The sequence below is a fragment of the Dreissena polymorpha genome, chromosome 10, assembly GCF_020536995.1.
Source record: "Dreissena polymorpha isolate Duluth1 chromosome 10, UMN_Dpol_1.0, whole genome shotgun sequence".
In the NCBI taxonomy this organism is placed as follows: domain Eukaryota; kingdom Metazoa; phylum Mollusca; class Bivalvia; order Myida; family Dreissenidae; genus Dreissena; species Dreissena polymorpha.
The window spans coordinates 43,082,368-43,105,482 of NC_068364.1; the positions used below are offsets into that span (position 1 = coordinate 43,082,368).

Sequence of the window (23,115 nt, forward strand, 5' to 3'; positions counted from 1 at the left end):
TTTCAGGTCACTAGGTCAAAGGTCAAGGTCACAGTGACTCGAAATAGTACAATGGTTTCCGGATGATAACTTACATTAGGTCAAAGGTCAAGGTCACAGTGACAAAAAACGTATTCACACAATGGCTGCCACTACAACTGACAGCCCATATGGGGGGGCATGCATGTTTTACAAACAGCCCTTGTTTTAATTTATCTTCATGGTTTAAATAAAACAAGTGTAATCCTACTTGCTATACTTTCAACTAATCTAAAAAGAGGTTTGTTGGTGTTATTTGTACAAACTTTGTATGTCCCCCACCATTAAAGTGGGCGACTTATTGCTTTTACCCTGTCTGTTGGTTTGTTTGTGTGTTTGTTTGTGTGTTTGCGTCAAACTTTAACATTTGCCATAACTTTTTGCAATATTGAAGATAGCAACTTGAAATTTGGCATGCATGTGTATCTCATAGAGCTGCACATTGTGAGTGGTGAAAGATCAAGGTCATCCTTCAAGGTCAAATGCCAAATATATAGCTTCAAAGCGGCGCAGAAGGGTACATAGTGTTTCTGACAAACATATTTCTTGTTATCATATGAACTCTGAAGGAGACATAAAGAAAACACTTTGTCCACTGCAATAAGATAGATTTTCTAATTATTTGGTAGAAGTTACAAATATGGTTTGAAAGAGTATAAAGTGCAAGAACCAGGCCTCTAGGTCCAAGGTTCACTGTCCAAGATCATATGTAAAATATAAGAAACCAATCCATAAAACTTTGTCCTTAAGAGGGACCTTTTCAAAGATGTGTGCATGTACGGCATTGATATTTGTCATTAAATGCTTTATATTGATAAATGTAAACATTTGATCTAAAAAGCTCTAGTAAAAAATATTATCGAAAGAAAAAAGTACTTCTCAAATCGGCTCGAATCACTGACCCCTGGAGTAAACGTATATCGCTTAGACCACTCTGCCATCCGTGCTCATACTATATATAAAGATTGATTTATTCCAAACTTTATATGAGCAGTCCTTGTAGTTTCACAAAATATAACGACAGCAGCAGAACTCCACAAATTATTCAATTGTTTTGCGTTGCAACGCTTTATAATGTTCACGTTTTTAAATCGTCAAAGATGCATTTCATGGATATTTTAGAGCACAGTAAATGTTCAGTATTACTGTTTCCTCACACATATCATAACTACAACGAAAATTTGTGAAACTGAAACATTTTTTTTTAATTTAGTAAATTAAACGAAACATGAAAAGGTCCCTTTAAATAAGTTTGGCTAGCATAGGCATAATTTTACATTCTTTATAAGTAGTGACTATATTGTATTGTTTAAAAGGTATTCTTTATAAGGCCCATGCCAAAGCCACAATTTAAGTTCAAATGTCATAACATAGCCCATCTGAAATTAGTTTTAAATGAAATGTAACATTCTTGTTAACCTGGGCAGTCATTTGTACTATATGTATTCTGTGCTTTAAGTCAGTTTAAATTAGCATTTTATTGAATGCACTTCTTACAATTTCATTCCAGTAGGTTTAAAGTAAACTAACACTGTACATGTTCTCACGTGACAGTTTGCATCATGACATAGTGAGGCTGGTCACTAGTCCCACAAAACTGTGCAGCAAAGAGATTTTAGAATTATACGTTGGACAAGTTCAAATAATATTTTCTGAGTCATGTTATAAGTGGTAATTGTTGATCTAATATAAATAGTATATAATATATATGTATGTATCATATGTTTTTATACTGATGCAGATTTGTTTGTAATTATAGTGTCAGAAAGTGACTTTGTTAAAACTAGTTAATCTACAAAATGGCAACAAGTTCTCAGTCTTCAGTTGAGTGCAGTTCTAATGAAGTGAAGGACTATATTTGTAATGCCTGTGAAGACCAGAATACTGTTGAGACCAGTGCTGACTTCTATTGTAAACAGTGTGAAAGATTTTATTGTGGAAACTGTATTCATCTGCATGGTAAATTGTTCGCAAAACATAATTCTATTGGAAGGGTTGATATAGATAAATGGCCAGTTTCAAAAAAGGTGGTGGATTTTCTACAAACTTGTGATGTTCATAAGGAACATAAAATTGACCAATTCTGCAACCTGCACGAACAGCTGTGCTGCCCTCAGTGTGTATCTGATCAACACAGGTAATAATATTGTCACTCTTCAGTTGTTTAGTTATCATTATAATATGATTACAACAATAGGAAAATATTTTTTAATGAAATGTTGAAACTCATCATTTTAAACAGTGAAAAAAGCAAGAAGTATTAATAACCTTAACATTTTTCTGTGCAATGATGTGCTTTACGTTCATTTGTTGTCATTATGATCCCGTTAAACACTTTACATTTGGATGACTCGTGATCATAAGAATAAGAAAAAAGAATAAAAAATGTCTACTTGTGGCTCATGGGCCAATTGGAAAATATTAATTTTCTGATTGCTCATGAATGAAAATGTATGATTTACCAAAGCAAACAAATATCCTTTATTTGTGTTATCATTGTGAACCAGTCAATAAGAACAATTTTGTGCCTATGAATGGATTTGACAATATTTTGCTATCTAAGGGCAATTATATAAACAATTCTTCAGGATATTACAAAAACAACATGAATTGAAATTTAAATTGCAATTAGCTCAACTGAACTTAAAACCTTGATGTTTCGAACTTTAAACAGTGTCTTATAAATGTACATGTTTATTTCGCTACAAGTTTTACTTACGAGGACTATAGGTTTACCCTACCTATCTTTATGTATGTATGCCGCTCTTCATGTCCGTCAGTCTGAATGTCCGCTGAACTAGATCCTGCAATGTCTCGGAAAGTAACTGAAGATACTTGCAAAAAAAGTATGTTTTCCCAAATAACACCTAAAAATTCCGAATGGAAAGTTTTCCAAAAAAATGATTTTTGTAGATCTCAACATTTTGTTTATCTTCCATGGAGCTGTGTACGTTAAACATTAGCAAATATAATACTTACAACACTTTTATTCTCAATTTTGAAGCATTTTTCAGCACAAATGGACAAGTTATTTTTATTCATATACTCATTAGTACCCATCTCAGTATAGCTTTTGTTGTTTAGATTTAATTTTTACAAATCCTGTATTTCATTCAATTAATAACACACAAATTATTTAAAATAAAAATTAAAAGTAACTCTGCTCAGGTATAAAAACCTAGGCCATTTGTTGAACAGCAACCCTTCCACTCCTATGGATACATTAGGTATATGGTTCAACATTTTAAACATCAAAAAGGGCTTAGCACAAAAAAAGTCACATTAATATAACATGTTTAACTACCACGGAAATAATGAAAGCCGTGACAGTTCATACAAATTGAACTAGAAGTATTTTCATATAAAATGGGATGACAGGATAATTGACCAAGAGAATTAGTATAAAAAGCAGGTTACAGGTTTGCCATTACTCTGTATGTTAATCCCTGCCTCTGACCATCCATCTGTACATATGAACAAAGTGAAATTTCTCAATAATAGTAACAAAGTATCTTACAGGTTATAGGTTTGCCATTACTCTGTATGTTAATCCCTTCCTCTGGACATCCATCTGTACATATGAACAAAGTGAAATTACTCAATAATAGTCATGAGGTATCATCTTGAAACTTTTTTCCAGCTATCAAAGCATGAATAATTTGACAGTGGTTTAATGCGTGTTTATTTTTTCTGCAGTTTTTAGCATAGGTGCTTGCACCTATGCTTAAGGTATATACCACATTTTGAAAATCCACATCGGTCGGTTAACCTTTCTGAAGCCTTACCTGATCAAAAATCAGACGAAATATCTATTTAATTTAGCATATGGTAATTCTTACAATTTTTTGGGGGGAAACGTTTTTCTAACGTTTTCTTCCAAGAATATTACTGACACCGTTTTTAGTGAATTTTTCTAAGACCGTTTTATGTCAAAAAATCTTCTTATAACCTAGAACAAATTTCGTTCGTAAAACAATTCTGTTCTTGTTGATAGTGACCTCACACCTAATTTAGATCTATATGGGATCCCAATTTCTATTTCCTTCGTTTACTGTTCTGTGAGAGGTCAAATGTTTACATAACTGAATTAATAAGGCCCTGGTTAAAGTATATGGAACATTTCATCGGTTAATTATAAATAGAAATTAAAACATATTCTCAGCAGGAAGTGGGGCATAAAGCACTTTTATTCTTTGAAAATGTGTAAAAAATGGCGGAGTACGATGAATGTTTTCTGATTTATGACATGGATTCTGACATGCCTTTCTATGGATTTGATGAAGTAGAGTTTAAAAGTAAGAGATGTGTTAATTGAAGTTAAAATGTTTTACTTTGAGCCAGAAATTTACGTTACGAGTAGAGTTAACGGTTTAAATGTGGCATCGGATTTAATGGATTCGCGTGAATTCTGGACGAGTGCTGTGTCTGTAAAATATCAAATGGAAAGCTGTAAATGTATCAAGTCGGAAAAGAAAACGGATGGTTGCATAATGGTATGCGTGAAATAATGTAATTCTACGTATTTATTTTCATAGTTATGTCATTTTGTAACCATTCACATTCGTCACTATTTGGAATTCCCGTTTCTAAAAATAGAGCATTTTGTTAACAAGGGGGGCGACTCGTGATGTCAGCAATCGTTAAGGCTACAATATACTAAATAATCGAGTCATGAAGGGCTGTACTTTCTAAACAAATCATCATATTTTCCTCGAAGGCATGTTGTACACTTTGTTCTGGTTTTATCGTTTGGAGATATTGATAGGGGAAGCATAGGTGTTCACTACTTAATCCCTGAAATAGGATAAAGTTGGAGATTAAAGTAAAAAATGGCACTGCAAAAGGTTACAATCCACTAGAAAACGGCCGAAAAAGGCGCAAAAACAGTCGATTTTGATTTGAGTCGAATTTGTTTTTGGTTTGAACATGACAAATCTTTTTTATTGCTTAAATCGATTCAGCTAAGAATGCCCGTCAAGAAAAGGTATGGTTATGGGGGTCTCTTTGTGCAAAATGTTGTATTTATTTTCGCTCAAAGTTGTCGCTTTTACATCGAAACATATAAGGAAACTATTTAGTATATTTTGACCTAAACATTTACTTCAGCAGCATCTTCCCTGTATCTTGCAACTATGCTTTCAGCGCCATCGGCGCTCTCGTTTTTATTTACGTACCACCACTCCAGTATCAGGTAGAATTTACAACCTGAAGTGCGTTTTATGTAAACAGGGCATTATGCAGCATTTCCTTGGAACGTGAATAGCCTATTGGTATTGGGCTCATCTCTCTAACCTAACTTGCAGGTATAGCAGGTTATAAAGCTCCAAAATGTTGACTTGTTTTTATTTCTCCACTTAGAAATGTATTATATTTTGTTGAATTGTTTATGCACATTTGATGGTATATATAATTGTCGACGTAGCTCTCGGCAAATTTGTGTAAAGGGTTCATGTGAAGGGCTGTAATAATGACGCAGAGCAATATATCAAAGATATACAAGTTGTTTATGTTCTGGCGGTCAAGTGGCAAATGCCTACATTAATCACCATTATTATACAACAATAACAGTAATAGCATTTGTAAAAACATGGCAATATTGTAATCCAATGAATACAATAAATACAGTCAATACAATACATACAATACATACAATAAATACAATAAATACAATAAATGCAATAAATACAATCAATACCTTACGTTGCATTTAATTAAAACAGAGATTATTAACAATACAAAGTTTAAAGTTTATAAATTGATTTATCACTAACCTGTAATAATGACGCAGAACAATATATCAAAGATATATAAGTTGTTTATGTTCTGGCGGTCAAGTGGCAAATGCGCGGTTACTTGCGCTTTCCACTTGACCAACGCCGCAAACCAATCATGCGTGTAATAGGTTTAGTGATAAAACTGGTTACGTTGTTAGCTGAACTGTAGTAACTGTTTGAAAAGAATTCAGGTTAATATTAAAATAGATAGATATTGATTTCAGATGATGAGATATTGTAAAGAAATAAGGATTTGTTAATTTACTCTATGACATAATAAAGCATGTAAGTTTCTTATTTTTATTTTATATATTTGTACTTATAATAATTACCTCATATACAATAAGATACCAGCTAATACAAAATAACAAATGATAATCATTCAACACAAAATATCTAGTCATTTCACGTTGGGCTTTAGTACCCATCTCTGTATAGCAGAATTGTTATGCCCCCAACTAGCAGCATATAGTTTTCGCACTGTCCATCGGTCGGTCAGTCTGTTTGTCTGTCTGTCTGTCCTTCTGTCACGCTATTCGTGTCCGCTCTCTTATTCAAGTAGTTCTCATCGGACCTTCACCAAACTTAATCAGAAGTTGTCTAGATAATTTCTAGGCCAAGTTCGAACATAGGTCATGCCTGGCCAAAAACTAGGTCATGCTAAGATCATATTTGAAAAAAAATCTTGTTACCATTATAAAATGTCCTTTTTGGTCAAAACATTTGTTGTAATGATATCTTGGCCAAAGCGGAAAATAAGAATATACCAAGAAATTAAATATTTATGTTTCACAAAGTACTTTTAATATTCATGAATCCACCTTTTCATAATATATTAGTCCATTTGGGCCTCAGGTAAGTGCCCTAGGGCCCATGGTCCTCTTGTTTATGTTCCAGAACATAATATTAGCAAGTGCATGTTTGGTTTCTTTTTTTAATAAATAATTATTGATAGTAAAAGAAAATACATTATTTTACAGGAATTTTTTACTACACTTTTCATGTTACAATTTATTGTTTTGTTAAATGGCATCTTTAGTGATACCTGTCATGTTTCGTTGCTGAGAAAAAAGTTAACATATATTTCTAGTTGAATATGAATATAATTTGCAAACTTTTTTATCACCACGCTTTTTGGAAAAAAGTGGCCCTTATGTGGTGATCTCAGCTGTCCTTTCTGGCCACTATCTCCTCCTACACTATTAGCACTAGAACCTTGAAACTTACACACATGGTAGGTATGAGCATATGTGCAACAGTGCACTGTTGGGAATTCTGATCTGACCCCTGGGTCAAAAGTTGTGTGGGTTGGGCTGGGGCCGGGTCAGAGATTTTCACTCATTTTGTTTAGGTTATTTTGCATTAATTTCTTCATTTCTACACTGAGTTACTTAAAATTGATACTAAAGATCTCTTATGACAATATGGTCAATCTCAACTATGCATGACCCCAATACCAACCCTGGAGCGCCCCTGGGTCAAACATGCAGCATGGAGATATGCGTCGGCCTCTCCCTCGCCATTTCTAGTTACTTAAGACATTGGTCTGTGTATATTTGTTGAAAATGTGCAGTCCACTGTGTTCACTATTAAGTACACTTAACTGTAAAAAAAATTGTCTGTAATATAATCATAAACATCTCTCGTGTCTTTGAATTCATTAAAATTGGGAAATTAACATTTTGAATGTGAAAATAGCTAATGAAGAGTGATATGCTCTTGCTTTGCTGCCATTTAAACATTTTTTGCAAATAATGAGAAGAAAAGTAAAATATATTTTTAACAAATTTTTAAAAAGTTGTAATTTTTCTTATGTAGAGTATAAAGTTAATTGCAAAATATTATTCATATAACCCAATTTAAAAACAATCATTGACACTAGGCTTGCTACTGTATGAAATTTCAATATCACATTTAAATAAACAATTTATTAGACCAATCTCTTGGATCCTCCTTTATAACAATTTATAATGGCATATTTTCTTTGCCATGAATAGATCATGTGACAACAACAAAAGCTAAATAATCACAATAGGTTAAATAACAACAAAACATATTTGGAGATAGAAGACCAGGTTTGCAGCTGACTTGTATTCCCTAAAAAAAAGTACCTGTATCTTATCAATTGGCAAACATTAGGGCACAAAACCACATAGTTAAATCTTCCGATTGTGAATTATAGGTTTTTATTAATTGCTTGGTATTAAAAGTAAAAATAAACTCCAATATTGATTTACATTCATTTTGGCTTGACATGTTCAGTGTAAGTGCTCATTTTATTAGCTCCACTGGCCAATGGCCAGCGTGGCTTATGTCATGGTTAAGTGTCCGTCTTGCGTACTTCCGTGCGTTAACTTTTCCTTTAAACATCTTCTCCTAAACTACTCGTCCAATTCTGATGAAATTTCTCAGGAATGTTTCTGGGGTGAACCTCTTTAAAATTTGTTCAAATTATGCCCCTGGGGTCACAAAGATGAAAATTTCCTCCTCCATAACCATTGGGCCTAGGGCTATCAAGTTTGGTATGTAGAGACATCAAAATGTCCTCTTCCAAATGTGTTCAAATTATGCCCCTTGGGTCAAATTTGATCCTGCCCCGGTGGTCACAAAATTAAACATAATTTTATTATGCTTATATAGGATCTATTTTGTGAAAACTTTACAAATCTTCTCGTCCACAACCATCGGGCCTAGAGCTATCAAATTTGGTATGTAGTGACATCTAATAGTCCTCTACCAAATTTGTTTAAATTTTATCCCTGGGGTCAAATTTGACCCTGCCCCGGGTGTCACAAAAGTGTACATTTGCTTAAATAGGGCCTATATTTAAGTATTTGCACATGCCGAGAATATTTTCAGCCTTTTTTCAGCAGTGGAGCGATACAGTGCCATCATGGCCCTCTTGTACTTGTTTGTTAACTTGCAGAAAATGCACTTTTGGAAAAAAAATTAATGAATTTGCCTTTCTTTTTGGAAATTTTCTGACAGCAATTTGGAATTTCGTTGTTTTTCTTCAATTGGGAAAGTATACTTTTTACAGGTACTTAATAAAGAAGAAAAAAACTCGCTGGGTTGCATGTCATAAGCGGCTTATCACAGGCTAGAATATTTATACTCAGACTATATTTAGAAATAGAGGACCCTTTTCTATGAAGCAGGGTTATTTTGCTTTGCATCTGTTCTTTAGTCCGTTTGTCCATTGGTCCGTAGACCAATTGTGTTCCACAATACACTGTAACTCCAATATAACGCGGATGACGGGGTCCAAGCCACGCAACAGCGTTATAAACGGACAGCGTAATAAGTTTTGAGCTTATTTATTTAAGGGGCTATAAAAACAGGTAAAGTATAGCCTATAATATAGGTCCTGTGTATCGTCATGCTGTGTTGTCATCCGCAAATACATGCATATACCGTAAAACGTTGTGTATAAGGCGCACTTTTTTACCCCCAAATTTTATTTTAAAAACTTGATACGCGTTATGCACAACTACAGCCATGTCAAGACATTGTTTCCCTGTAAGTTACCCAGTTACGGTAACTCACATCATTTTGTTCCCTGTTTTTTTATCTGTAACTATATTAATAATTGTGTTATATTTATGATCTGAATATAGATGGACAAACGTTATAAAGTTAACATCAGTATTTTCTATTTTTTCAGGTACGTAGAGAGCATTGAAATCAAATAAATTTGAAGAAGAAAATGAAAAACAAGGAAGCCATTTTCATTTAGATTTTATTGTTTTTTCCCACAATATTATTCCCTACTGTACTAGGGTTACACAATTTATTTGGGGGCACTTGTTGATTTACAATAGTATGTCGGCAAGGTCTTTCCTGATATATTTATGATTATTTTTCTTGATTTTTCTTGCTTTTCAAATGTGTTAATATAATTGATGTTGTGTTTGTTTACACGTTTTCATATGTCTTGTTAAGCTTGGGGTTGTGATTATCGAGCAATTTGCGTCACCTGTCAAGTTTTGTGTAGCTGGGCTATAATCAAAACATGTCAACCGGCAAACGGCTTCACACCTCCATTGTTTGTTTTATTGCCCGCCATGTCAGTAATGGTGCTTGGAAGTTTGAGTTGTTAAAGTCTCCTGTCAATTATAGACACTCGAAAAGAACGCATGAGATCAGCAATGTAAATAAAACACGCAATTGTGAATTAGTCATACATTAATAACCCCGTGCAAATACCAATCGATAATGTCAGTGTCTTAGTTATACCAAGCAATCTAATCCATCCGTTAAGTGTACTCCTCTACGATAAAATCGTGGTCAGTTACTTTGGAGACTTCTGATGAAAACCTTGATGGTATCCTCGTGGAAAGTGTGCATTTCATGCATAATTCATTTAAATCGAACATTTATTTTTATGCGTTATATAATTTTTTTAAAAACAACACACAAACAAGTTATATTGTTATTGTTATTGTCTTTAAAATAATTATGCCCCCCTTTGAAGAAGAGGGGGTATATTGCTTTGCTCATGTCGGTCTGTCGGTAGGTCTGTCCGTCCACCAGGTGGTTGTCATACGATAACTCAAGAACGCTTGGGCCTAGGATCATGAAACTTCATAGGTACATTGATCATGACTCGCAGATGACCCCTATTGATTTTGAGGTCACTAGGTCAAAGTTCAAGGTCACGGTGACTCGAAATAGTAAAGTGGTTATTTGAATGATAATTCAAGAATGCATACGCGGCCAACACGGCACACTCTGAACAATATTACTGAAGCAACTGGTCCGTAATCCTAAATCTATAATTATCAGTCCAATGAAACATCATCCTTTTAGTAAAATACAGTGGATCAGTAAAAATATTATCAGAATACTGTGAAACCATTTATTTTCGACAGCACAAAATTTCGTCATTTTTATAAAAATGACGATTTCGTCAGCACTTAAATTCGCCGATTTTTTATTTTGAATTTAATAAAAATGCGTCAGTCAATATCCGATTTGTGTGTAATACATATTCGCGATCAATCGCAGTTGCGAAAAATCGTGGTACGAATGCGGGAACATGCTTGAAAATCACTGCATGAGGTGGGGCTTGTTGTCACATGCCAATTAACTAGTCTTTTGTTATCAAGGGACAGTAATGGACCCTCTTAATCTATGCCATTCACACGTTCATTGTTATGATTAGCGGGCAAGTGGGATCGAATAACCGTTAACGAGTGTTTGTAACAACGCAGCCAATTGCCAATTAGTCTTATTCTATCAAATAGCAAATCAAACTAGTCACTTTTGTTTATTTTCTTGGGTATGTGTTCTAGTTGGTATGATTTTTATTAAAATGCTGTCAATACCGTTTAAAAACTGTTTGTGTTATACGAAAGAGGTTCCAGATTGTTCAGTGGGTTTTTTTTCAAATAAAATGCTTTTTTATTCTGATATCAACATTAAAATTATAAACTCTATGTGTGTGTTTGTTCTTAAAAAGTAAACTACCGTTATATAAATCAATAATGTCAATAATTTAAAAATAAATAAATTGATACATATAAAATAGTAATAAGTGTGGTTAAACGCAAACAATCAAACAACAAACAGCAATTAAAATATTCTTTATTAATTTGTGATAAATACGCATGTTGATCACACATCGTCATCTTTTCATTTGGTTTATTGTCTTTCATGGCTTTCGCTGCGTGAAGGCTAATATGCAACACCCCTGAAAAACACAATGCACCTAATGGGTAATAAAGTTATAAACAATGCGCTAATTCATTACCATTCTACATTAACGAAGTCAACGCATTCGATACAGCTGTACTGCACACGCGTTTTAAAGAAGTGTAACGTGTCAGTTAAGTACCTTGTGTAATCAACATCCCTTTGTGTCAAAACCGGATTAATCTTGATTACGAAACAGCAGTGAATGTGTGCATGGATTATGTTGGAATTTAATGCCTCATGTCTACGGTAAAGTTTTAAAATATTGTTCAACTTAGTGTTTGTTTTATTCAAACATAGAACATAATTGTTCGTTAGGATTTTAAATTCGCCGATCGGTCGACTGACGAAATTTATGAAAATTAATGCCTGACGATTAATAATGGTTTCACAGTATGAGATTTTTTGTATATTTAGTATATTAAAAATTGTGTTAATGTTTAATTTTGTTGATTAATATAAATATAAGCAGGACAGGGGAGGTAATACACTACAGGGGAAACAAATGCAATAAGTTTAAATTTATTGTTACAGATTTGCCTCCCTTGTAATATATTTAAATTTTACCAAATGTAAGGCTAACTGCATTTTTGTAATGCATTCTACTACTACTACTACTACCACTACTACTACTACTGCTACTGCTGCTGCTGCTGCTGCTACTACTACTACTACTACTACTACTACTACTACTACTGCTACTGCTGATGCTGCTGCTACTACTACTACTACTACTACTTCTACTACTACTACTACTACTACTACTACTCTACTACTACTACTACTACTACTACTACTACTACTACTACTACTACCACTACCACTACTACTACTACTACTACTACTACTACTACTACTACTACTACTACTACTACTTCTACTACTACTCTACTACTACTACTACTACTACAACTACTACTACTACTTCTACTACTACTACTTCTATTTCTTCTGCTACCACCACCACCACCACCACCACCACCACCATTCACAGTGACAAAAAACGTATTCACACAATGGCTGCTACTACAACTTATAGCCCATATTTCAAAACTGCACCCACAGCCGAGCGTTGGCACCCGCTATGCAGTGCTCTTGTTATACCCCTAGTTCTTCTTGAATGCTCTGAGCTTTTATAAGTACATACTTACAACTCAGAGGTCTTCCTTGTAACCCATTTTTTAATGTAAAAAAATTATGTCTCATGTAGGTCTATAAACTCGAGTTTAATCAGCCTAATACATCGTTACAAACACAATACCTGTTATTACCGATATCAATTTGCAAGTCGATTGTGGAGAAATACTCAAAACCAAAACTATATACAAAACCCGTTATCAAACCGAAAGCCGAAGTTTTGAATTTACTATTTGATCGATCTTACGAATGTTTCGGAGATAGTCCGTATATTACGATTGGTAGATTAGACACGAAATTTATCTGGCTGATGATTCCCGAGATGGTTTATAGCGTATTTTCGAATTTGGAATTACTCGACTTTGTCCATTGCAAAAACATATACATTTAAAAGAACCGTTAACGTGTTTGAAACTTTAGATTAATATCAATATTATGCGAGCATTACATATCATGTAAGTTGTTTTTATTTGCGCATTATGGATATATTTACGATCTATTTGTGTTTATTTATGCCAGAAAATAGTTTATGTGGCTAATATTTCCGATTAAACTGCAAGTCGGATTCTGGGCAGGGGACATGGAAAATGCCGTAAGCAGTTGCAACTCCCATCGACCAAGAGGGTCAATAGCTGGGAGTTGGATTATTGCAACTAGTTATAGCCCCACAAACAAAGTTTAGGGGGTATATAGGAGTGAACTTGTCTGTCGGTCAGTCTGTCTGTCTGTCGGTCAGTCCGTATTAGGTGTCTGCATGCTCTCTAATTCAAGTTGTTTTTATCTGATCTTCACCAAACTTGGTCAGATGTTGTATCTAGATGATGTCTAGGTCTAGTTCGAATATGGGTCATGCCGAGTCAAAAACTAGGTCACAGGGTCACTTAGTGCGTTTTAAACATTGAGAATGCTGTCTGCTCTCTAATTCAAGGTGTTTTCATCCGAGCTTCACTCAAATTGGTCAGAATGTGTATGTAGATGATGTCTAGTCCAAGTTCGAACAATTACACGGATCATGGCAGGTCAAAAGCTAGGTCACGGGGTCACTTAGTGTGTTTTAAACATTGAGCATGGTGTTTGCTCTCTAATTCAAGTAGTTTTTATCCAATATTTGCACCAAACTTGGTCAGACAGAAGTTTTATCTAGATGATCTCTACGCCAAGTTTGAACATGGGCCATGCAGGGCCAAACACTAGGTCATGGGGTCACTTACTGCTTTTTTAACATTCAGCATGGTGTCCCCTGTCTTATTCAAGTAGTTTTATACAATCTCACCAAACTTGGTCAGAAGTTTTATCAAGATGATCTTAAGGCCAAGCTCGAACATGGGCCGTGCCAGATAAAAAACTAGGTCACGGGGTCACATAGTATGTTTTACACATTCAGCATGGTGTCTGCTCTCTGATTCAAGTAGTTTTCATCTGATGTTCACCACACTGGGTCTGAAGTTGTAACTAGATGATGTGAAGGTCAAGCTCGAATATGGGCAATGCGGCGGGTCAAAATCTAGGTCACGGGGTCACCTAGTGCGTTTAAAACATTGAGCATGGTGTCCGCTGTTTTTGTGAAGACAACATGCAAAATATTCTGTGTCAATGTGGCATGTGGGGGTATTCCTCACGTCTGTGACAAAGCTCTTCAGCTTATTATGCTCTCCCAAAATTTATTTTGGGGGGAGAATATAGTTGCCGCTTCGTCTGTCCGTGCGTGTGTGCGTGTGTCTGTCCGTCCATGCACAATTTTTGTCCGGGCTATTTCTCAGCAACTAATAACTGGAATTCAAAGAAACTTTATGGGAAGCTTCACTTCCAAAAGGAGATGTGCATATTATCAGCGGGTTCTGGTCGGAAGATTTTTGACAGAGTTATGGCCCTTTAAAATTTTCCATTAACTGTACATATAGTGCAATTCTTGTCCGGGCTATTTCTCAGCAACTAATTACCGGAATTCAATGAAAATTTATGGGAAGCTTCACTACCAAGAGGACATGTGCATATTATCAGCCGGTTTTGGTCGGATGATTTTTCACAGAGTTATGGCCCTTTGAAATTTTTAAGTTGCTAAACCATCTATCGTATTATTTTGTCCAAAGTTATGCCCCTCAAGATGTTTCCTTTTATCTGAATATACAGTGCAATATTGTGACAAAAAAAACCTTTTGGGAGCATCACCCGTCTCTGACGGTTTCTTGTTTTTGTTGTAATGAAGAATTTATGCCATGATATTGGCTATCATTTAAAGGTCAACAAAAATTAAAGTCCATTTTAATGTGACTTGTTTGTGTTTAAGATATAAGCAGTCTTAACACTGCTGTTTTTTGGTAGATTGTGCATTATAGTATATGGCATTATTCAATGTCTGGAGAAGGGAAAAAAATCACCAGTGTCCATAATTTGTACTATCCAGTTGAATTTATTTACGGCTGTTTTCACAAGATCCCCTGCAAACGAATGCTGAATTCCGGACTGGTGCCACTGGGATGGGTTGATTAAGATTAAAATTCATGAGCACAGACAAGATGAACTGTAATAAAATTTCTAATACATTGATTTTTCTGTCCACCAAATAATGACCAGTGACAAAGTTCCCAGGATCTCAGGCCAGCGCTGTGTGAATTATTGACCAGTGTCTTGAAAGTTTACAGAAAATGAACAAAAAACAGGGAAAAAACACATTACAGCTAATTATTTCTCATGATACAGTAAACTTGGATAGTTTTCTAGTTTGCAGATAACATTTTTGCAACACCCATTAAGTCGTAAATGTTTGTCTGTTTTGTTTGCCACGATATGGAAAAGTAATGTTTAGAAAGAGGGAATTGTTACAAAACTAATATTGAGTTGCAGTGGGAAAATGTGAAAATATGAACTGGTCTATTTAAATATGATAAGTGTAATAGTACAAAATGCTTTAAATAGTGTATAATAGTATAATATACTAAACCATCAAAATAGGAGTTTAGTTGAGCAGTCCGCACAGGCTGGCTAATCAGGGAAGACAATTCCGCCTTATAAACTTGATTTTTGCCAGGAAGAGACTTTCTTCAAATGAAATATACCACAGGCTAATCTTGGATGGCACTTTATGCACATGCATTAAAGCCCATTTTCACAGAGCAGGGCCAATATATTAAATATTTATAATTATAGGTTATTAGACGTTTCACTGTACAATACGGAGATATATTTGGACGAGCACACAGTTTGAAGTCATATTGGACGAGCCGTTAGGCGAGTCCAATATGACTTCAAACTGTGTGCGAGTCCAAATATATCACGTATTGTACAGTTTAAACGTCTAATAAACTTTTTATTCTATATCCTCATTACCAAACCAGCTTTCCGTATTTTTATTTTCATTCATTGATTACGCACTTTATGACGTATCTCGTGTGACGTCATTTCTCTGACAAAACATACTAGTATAAGCAAGACTCTGCATTTTAGGGACAACAATATGGAGGTGGTAGTGTTTAATAAATCTAGTAGCAAATTATACCATTTTGATAGCATTGAACGAATCCAAAAGGCAAAACGTATTTCGGATTGTTTGTTTGTCATGCATTATTGTTAACTTTGATAGGAATAAAACAACTCGCTCCGACAGGATTACGAATTCGTAAATTGTGTTTTGGCCTTTGGGTCAGAATGGTGAGCATGTGTACAAACGCTATCAACAAATACTGTGGTTTAAAATACATTTCGATAAATGGATGGAAGAACAGAAAATGGAAAATGGAAATGCATATCATTGTAACTTAGTTGTTATTAGGCTAGCATTGGATTAAAGTTGTCATTGAGGTTAATAAAATTGATTTTTTGTTTTGCTGTTGCATATTTGTTTTCAATTTCTAGCAATAACAATATCAATTGCTTTTGCATTTTTTTTTAATTTCTAACAATAAAAATAAATTAAATATCACATTCTCGATTTGTTTTTTTATTTCCTCTCATATTTTCAATAGGAAAGCATTAAAAAGAGACATACAAGCAAAATATCGCCTGTGTGAATCGATTATAGTACATTCGGATACTTTTTCTCGGTAACGGCTTTTATCGTTATAAAACAATTGCTTAGTGCACTTGTACTCAACTGTCCAATATGGAAAAAATACAGACTTTTTGGATCCAATACCGGAATATATTGGACGGTCACGTGGTACATAATGAAGAATGCCGATTGGAAGAATTTATTTGATATAGAATAATATATAATATTGATTCCTCTACTTGTTTGAAGTATGATTACCCAGTCACATGCAAGAACTTTAAGTCACAATTTGACCCCAAGTTGGACTTTTTAGGCTCAGTTAACCCTTTCAGTGCGGGAACCGAATTTTGAAGGCCTTTGCAAACAGTTTGGATCCAGATGAGACGCCACAGAACAGACTTTTTAGGCTCAGTTAACCTTTTCAGTGCGGGAACCGAATTTTGAAGGTCTTTGCAAACAGTTTGGATCCAGATGAGACGCCACAGAACGTGGCGTCTCATCAGGATCCAAACTGTTTGCTATTCTGATAGTATTCTTTGAAAAAAATCGAAGAAAATGCTAATTTTAGAAATTCAGCAGACGACATTTTAGCAGAAGACAAATTTCCCAGCATGCAAAGGGTTAAAGTTAAATGCAATCTCAAATGAGGGCTGAAGTTGGAATAGACAGACTGCAAGTCTTTGTACATTAAAACTGATTTTTTAAGTCCTAAATATGTGTCCCAGCATGGTCTTTAGTCAACTGGTGAATTCAAAAACATAGGTTACGGGCCTATGATGTCCAATATTGGTCGTAAGTTTGAATGCTGCACTTTGTTCTGAATTGATGCCAAAGTTTGCTTTTATCACTAGTTATTCCAACTAGAAATGGTTTGTATCTTCAGAATGTGTTTTCATAGGGTCTCAAGATTGAAATCTGACTTGACTAATGTTTCAATTCGTGTCAACTGGTCCACAAATGAAGTTTACTGCCATGGTCCCATATAAAGCGACCTTGACATATCTGCAGTTGGGTGACACATACTGATGTTCAAATTACTGGTCCCAATTTTGAGAACTGGTATAAGATGGTGTTAAGGTTTGGGATGATATTAGTCCACAATTGAACTGGTTGTTTTTTTGAAGAAATCCTTATAACTCAGAACACAAGTAGAAGAATCCGCTTTTACGGACTTAGTTTTTTTTTCCTTTTACTGCATGGGAATATTGGTTTTAAATTTAACTTTCTGAGGGACTACAAATGCCTAAAAATACGTATCTAAGTAATAAAGGGTTATATGATGTAAAATGTGACCTGTTCATGCGAAAATGGGTCTTATGCCATGTGGGGCTAGGGTAGTTCCCGACCAGCCTTCACATCCACACAGTCTGGTCAGTATAACCCTTTCCACAAACAAGACCCTGAAACCTTATGTGAGTAAAGCAGACAGGGCCGCTGGCCAAACATGGAATAAGACCTTATTTTGCATGACCGGACTCATATGTCAAGAGTTGTTCTGGCAAAATTATTATTAATGTCTAAAGATACAATATGTGCCAAAAGCCGCATATCAAATTACTATATTTTGCTTTAAAGTCCTGGCACCATTATTTATTTCATCCTCCTTAACAAATCAAGTCCATTACCAGTCCGTTTTAAATTACTGTAGACATTTTATTGTTACAAAAATTCCAAACAGACAATTGTTTGATTGCGAGTACAAGTCCCATTTAATCGTGGCGACGTCTATTTCTTAGCGTTCATTAAAATTTTCTCTACAACCCAACTGGTACTTTACTGCGCTCAGAGAAACATTATAAAATTTTCAATTACTATATTCATGGACGTAGTTCTTATTAATTAAATCTAGGCTTTTATACAGATTTAATCACCATTGATTTTCAGTAGAACATTATTTCTATTAAAGAACAGTCCTGTCGGTTTTATTACGACTGTCAATAAAAATGAAAAAAAACAATATTGGCTATATAGTTTAATTAATCAATGTCACCGTTGGATGCTGGAAGTATTCTAAATTTTACTGTATTAATTTGAAATTGATATGAAAATTGTGCAAATTTTAATCAATATTACTTTACGTAAGAAAACCAGGATCAAAATATCATTACAGCTATAAGTCATTTTTTGTTGCCAACACAAATTATGTTTTTCCAGGTATGAACAAATATTCCCCCCCCAAAAAAAACATGTTGTTTTCATTATTACAAAACAAACAGTTAAATAATTGCTCACAAATAAAATAATAGATGTAGATATTAAATAAATACAACTTCTCCCTATGATAGACTTTTTCCACACAACTGTTAATCTACTCAAAAATGAAGAGTTTTGTTATCTAGGGGAGACAACTTTGATAAACATTATTCCTTCTTGCTGTGGAGCGTTTCTTGAGGAATCTACCAATAAATATTCCCAAGCCATGATGCCCAGTACCAAATACATGCTCTAAGTATTCTTGGAATGAAAAATGCCCAGATATGCTAGTGGTATTTCATTTTGATACTGGGCAGACATGAGCTGGTCTATGTAACGTCTCTTTCCAGCTGTGAAAATTGGTCGATTTCAGACAAATTAAACTGGGAATCATTTTGAAACCGATTACTTATTCTTTGGTTTATGGATACATATCAGGCAAAAAATCACTCATTATTTTCGTTCGAAAATGCGTGCTTATATTTGTCCATTATGTTATTATGCCCCCCTTCGAAAAAGGGGGGGTATATTGCTTTGCTCATGTCGGTCAGTCGGTCGGTAGGTCGGTCAGTCGGTCCGTCCGTCCACCAGGTGGTTGTCAGACGATAACTCAAGAACGCTTGGGCCTAGGATCATGAAACTTCATAGGTACATTGATCATGACTTGCAGATGACCCCTATTGATTTTGAGGTCACTAGGTCAAAGGTCAAAGTCACGGTGACCCGAAATAGTAAAATAGTTTCCGAATGATAACTCAAGAACGCATACGCCTAGGATCATGAAACTTCATGCGTAGATTGATCATGACTCGCAGATGACTCCTATTGATTTTGAGGTCACTAGGTCAAAGGTCGAGGTCACGGTGATCCAAAATAGTAAAATGATTTTGGGATGATAATTCAAGAACGCATATGCCTAGGATCATGAAACTTTATAGGTAGATTGATCATGACTTGCAGATGACCCCTATTGATTTTCAGGTCACAGGGTCAAAGGTCAAGGTCACAGTGACGAAAGTCGTATTCACACAATGGCTGCCAGTACAACGGACAGGCCATATGGGGGGCATGCATGTTTTACAAACAGCCCTTGTTAATAATTGAAACAATACAAGAACGCGTGAGATCGGCAATGTAAATAAAACAATTTTCAGTTAGCCTACGGTACGGATTTTTTCTCCCCCCCAATTTTTTTTTTGCTTCAAAAACTTTTTTTCCCGATTTTTTTGGCTTCAAAAAGTACATGCGCGTTATACACAAATGCGCCTTATACGGAACGTTTTACGGTAAACCGAATCGAACGATAACAGTATACATACCACTTTTCTAATGTGCACATTTATCCGATAATCCAATATAATTACATCACTTACGAAAAAATAATGTTTAACATTTATGACAAGAAATATGTTTACGAACTTCGTAAACAAATTCATATGCCTAAGCCATTTTTCAGAAAAAATAGTACAGGGCATTATGGGACACAGCTTTCATTGGACGAGCGAATTTAAATTTAGATCGAATGCAATACGATTCATGTACAAAGAAATGTTTTATTGTGTCATACGCAGCATGTAAAAAACGTGCTTTCCTTGGACTTTCTGATAATGGGCAAAAATTTAAGTGCATCTCTGTTAAGTATTACACTGCGTTAGCATGTAAATAAATCGTCAGGATTTTTAAATTTATTTTTCGTATACGTACTGAAACATTAAACACGCACAAAGATATTTTTATTTATCAAGCATGTGTAGCATATAATAAACGATAACACACTTACACAGCCATAGTTTATACAATTAAATACAATACACGATAAATGCAAAACATAAACAGGTAATCGTTTTAAATAACTTTCATTTGATAATTATTCCGCTTGCACTTGGCTTATTGAAATTAGCGCACCGAACCGCTCTGATAGGGAATACATGTAATAAACACCGACTCGCAAGTTTTCACACCTTTATTAACATTACACAACAGAGTAACACTAATTAGCTGTCGAGTGTCGTTTAACCTCTATCGATTAAAATCAGTTAATCGGACGGATAGAGCAATCAAGCTGTGATTTTGCCGGCTTCTTTGAATTTATGAAAATACATGAAGTTGCATAACATGGATTTGAATCAGTATGGAAGGTTGGAGAAAAAACAGGATCCAAGGACCCCCCGTGTTATATTGGACACAGCGTTATAACGGACCGCACTATATAGGAGTTACAGTGTATATCTAGGAAATGCTTTGATCTACAGCCAGGCAACATGTTTAATGTTTACATCGAGGAAAATTAAGAGGTCAATCCATTTTTTGGTCAAAAGGTCAAAGGTAACAGAAGATTATAACATGAAATTATAAAGATTTAGTAGTCAGTTTTAGTTCCTGTTATAACCATAATAACAATATTTTAAGCAGATTTTCAATTATGATAAAAGTTATATTACAGTACTGCCATTATTAAATGCATTTAATAATTGAATTTTAATCCATTTAAGACAACTGCATTAATGTCAAAAAATTATGAAGAAACATATGGAGTTGCACGAGTTTACCTGACAATTAAAATGTCACGGTGACTCAACTTAGAAAAATGGTTTTCGGATGATAACTCAAGAACGCTTACGCCTAGGATCATGAAACTTCATAGGTACATTGATCATCACTGGCAGATGACCCCTATTGATTTTCAGGTCACTAGGTCAAAGGTCAAGGTCACAGTGACTCGAAACAGTAAAATGGTTTCCTAATGATAACTCAAGAATAATTAGGAACATTTTGAACAAACATATGGAGTTGCACACGCTAATCTGACCATTCAAACATTTAACAATGGTGTCTTTACCTTTCCACGAATAGATCACTTGACAACAACAAAAGCAAAAAAATCACAATATAGGTTAAATAACAACAACAAATATGGGGAGATACAAATGTAGTAGACCAGGTTGCATGTCATAAGTCGCTCATCACAGGCTAGATTGAACATACTGAGTTTGGGAATAGACATTAAATATACGTCATGCTTGTTTTTTTGTGGGATGGAAGAGCATTAATGATCTTTTCTTGCATGTGTTATTATGGATAGTGTGGTCAAGGTGTACAATGATACTAAAACTGAAAACAATATTAACTACTAGAAATGTATTCTTAGTAAATGGATACCTCTACAATCCAATTTGTCCCACAACTGCACAAATGTCTTTAAATTATGAACAAACATATGGAGTTGCACACGTTAACCTGATGATTAATATGTTACTGTAGAAGTATCCCTCTATTTGAGTAACGCTTCTCACAATTGAAAAAATATTATCGTTTGGTTAAAGGGATTGTCACATAACTCTTCTTATGTAAAATAAAAAATAAAAAAAAATATCAAGGTGCATAATTTCACATGGTGGGTAATGCTTTAAGATTAGTTCATCCCTCTATCAGCTGTACAGATATATCAAACTATGCATGTGGGTAAAATTACACAATGATAAATATTTATGTAAAGTGTTAGTCCTCTTGTAGCAAGCAATACTGATTATTTTACACTCTACACATATTTTAAAATGTCATTTATGTATAAATATGAGACATTACTACAATTATGATGAAAACAACAGAAACAACATATAGAGGTGTGCATTAGCTCACATGCCTGGTTACTGAACTTTAAAGTTGCAGGAATACATGTTGAGTTATATAAGCCAGAAAAGTCACGCAGATGGATGGAAAAGTGCAAATCTATATACCTCCATATTAACCCTTTGAATGCTGGGAAATTTGTCGTCTGCTAAAATGTCGTCTGCTGAATTTGTAAAATAAGCATTTTCTTCATTTTTTTCAAAGAATACTATCAGAATAGCAAACAGTTTGGATCCTGATGAGACGCCACGTTCTGTGGCGTCTCATCTGGATCCAAACTGTTTGCAAAGGCCTTTAAAATTCAGCTCCAGCGCTTTAAGGGTTAAGCCCAAGAAGCGTTAATTTATTGTCCATGTATGTTTTTATTTGACACTTTATACTTGTTTGAAGCATTACATAATATCACTTACTATTCCTTAGTATGTACATGTATTAATTGTTTATTTCAGCCAGTGCAGTAAAGTGACCCAGATTTCGGAGCTGACATACTCGCAGCCCACAGGCCTAGAGGGGCTGTCAGTGGAGCTGGAAACTGTCCTGGGGGAAATTAAAACCCTGCAAATCAGTCAGAAGGCCAGCATTCAGTCATTGCAGAGAACATACAAGGAACATAGTGCAGTTATGATAGAGCAAATGCTTGGCAATTTAAATACTTATATAGATGAATGTGATAATAATTCT

General features: G+C 34.8%; 2 protein-coding genes across 3 annotated transcripts in view; one reads left to right on the top strand and one right to left on the bottom strand.

Moving 5' to 3' along the window:
• The window catches only part of LOC127847548 (uncharacterized), a 285,306-nt gene that overhangs the window by 16,531 nt on the left and 245,660 nt on the right, over window positions 1–23,115 (bottom strand). The window lies entirely within an intron of this gene.
• Window positions 1,604–23,115, top strand: part of LOC127847550 (uncharacterized) — a 203,499-nt gene continuing 181,987 nt past the window's right edge. Inside the window, exon 1 of one of the 2 annotated variants that reach the window (XM_052379560.1) lies at window positions 1,604–2,155. In XM_052379560.1, coding sequence (XP_052235520.1) covers window positions 1,818–2,155 — 338 coding nt within the window. In that variant the 5' untranslated portion in view covers window positions 1,604–1,817. The remainder of the gene's footprint in view (window positions 2,156–23,115) is intronic. The other variant, XR_008034028.1, reaches the window with a different exon arrangement.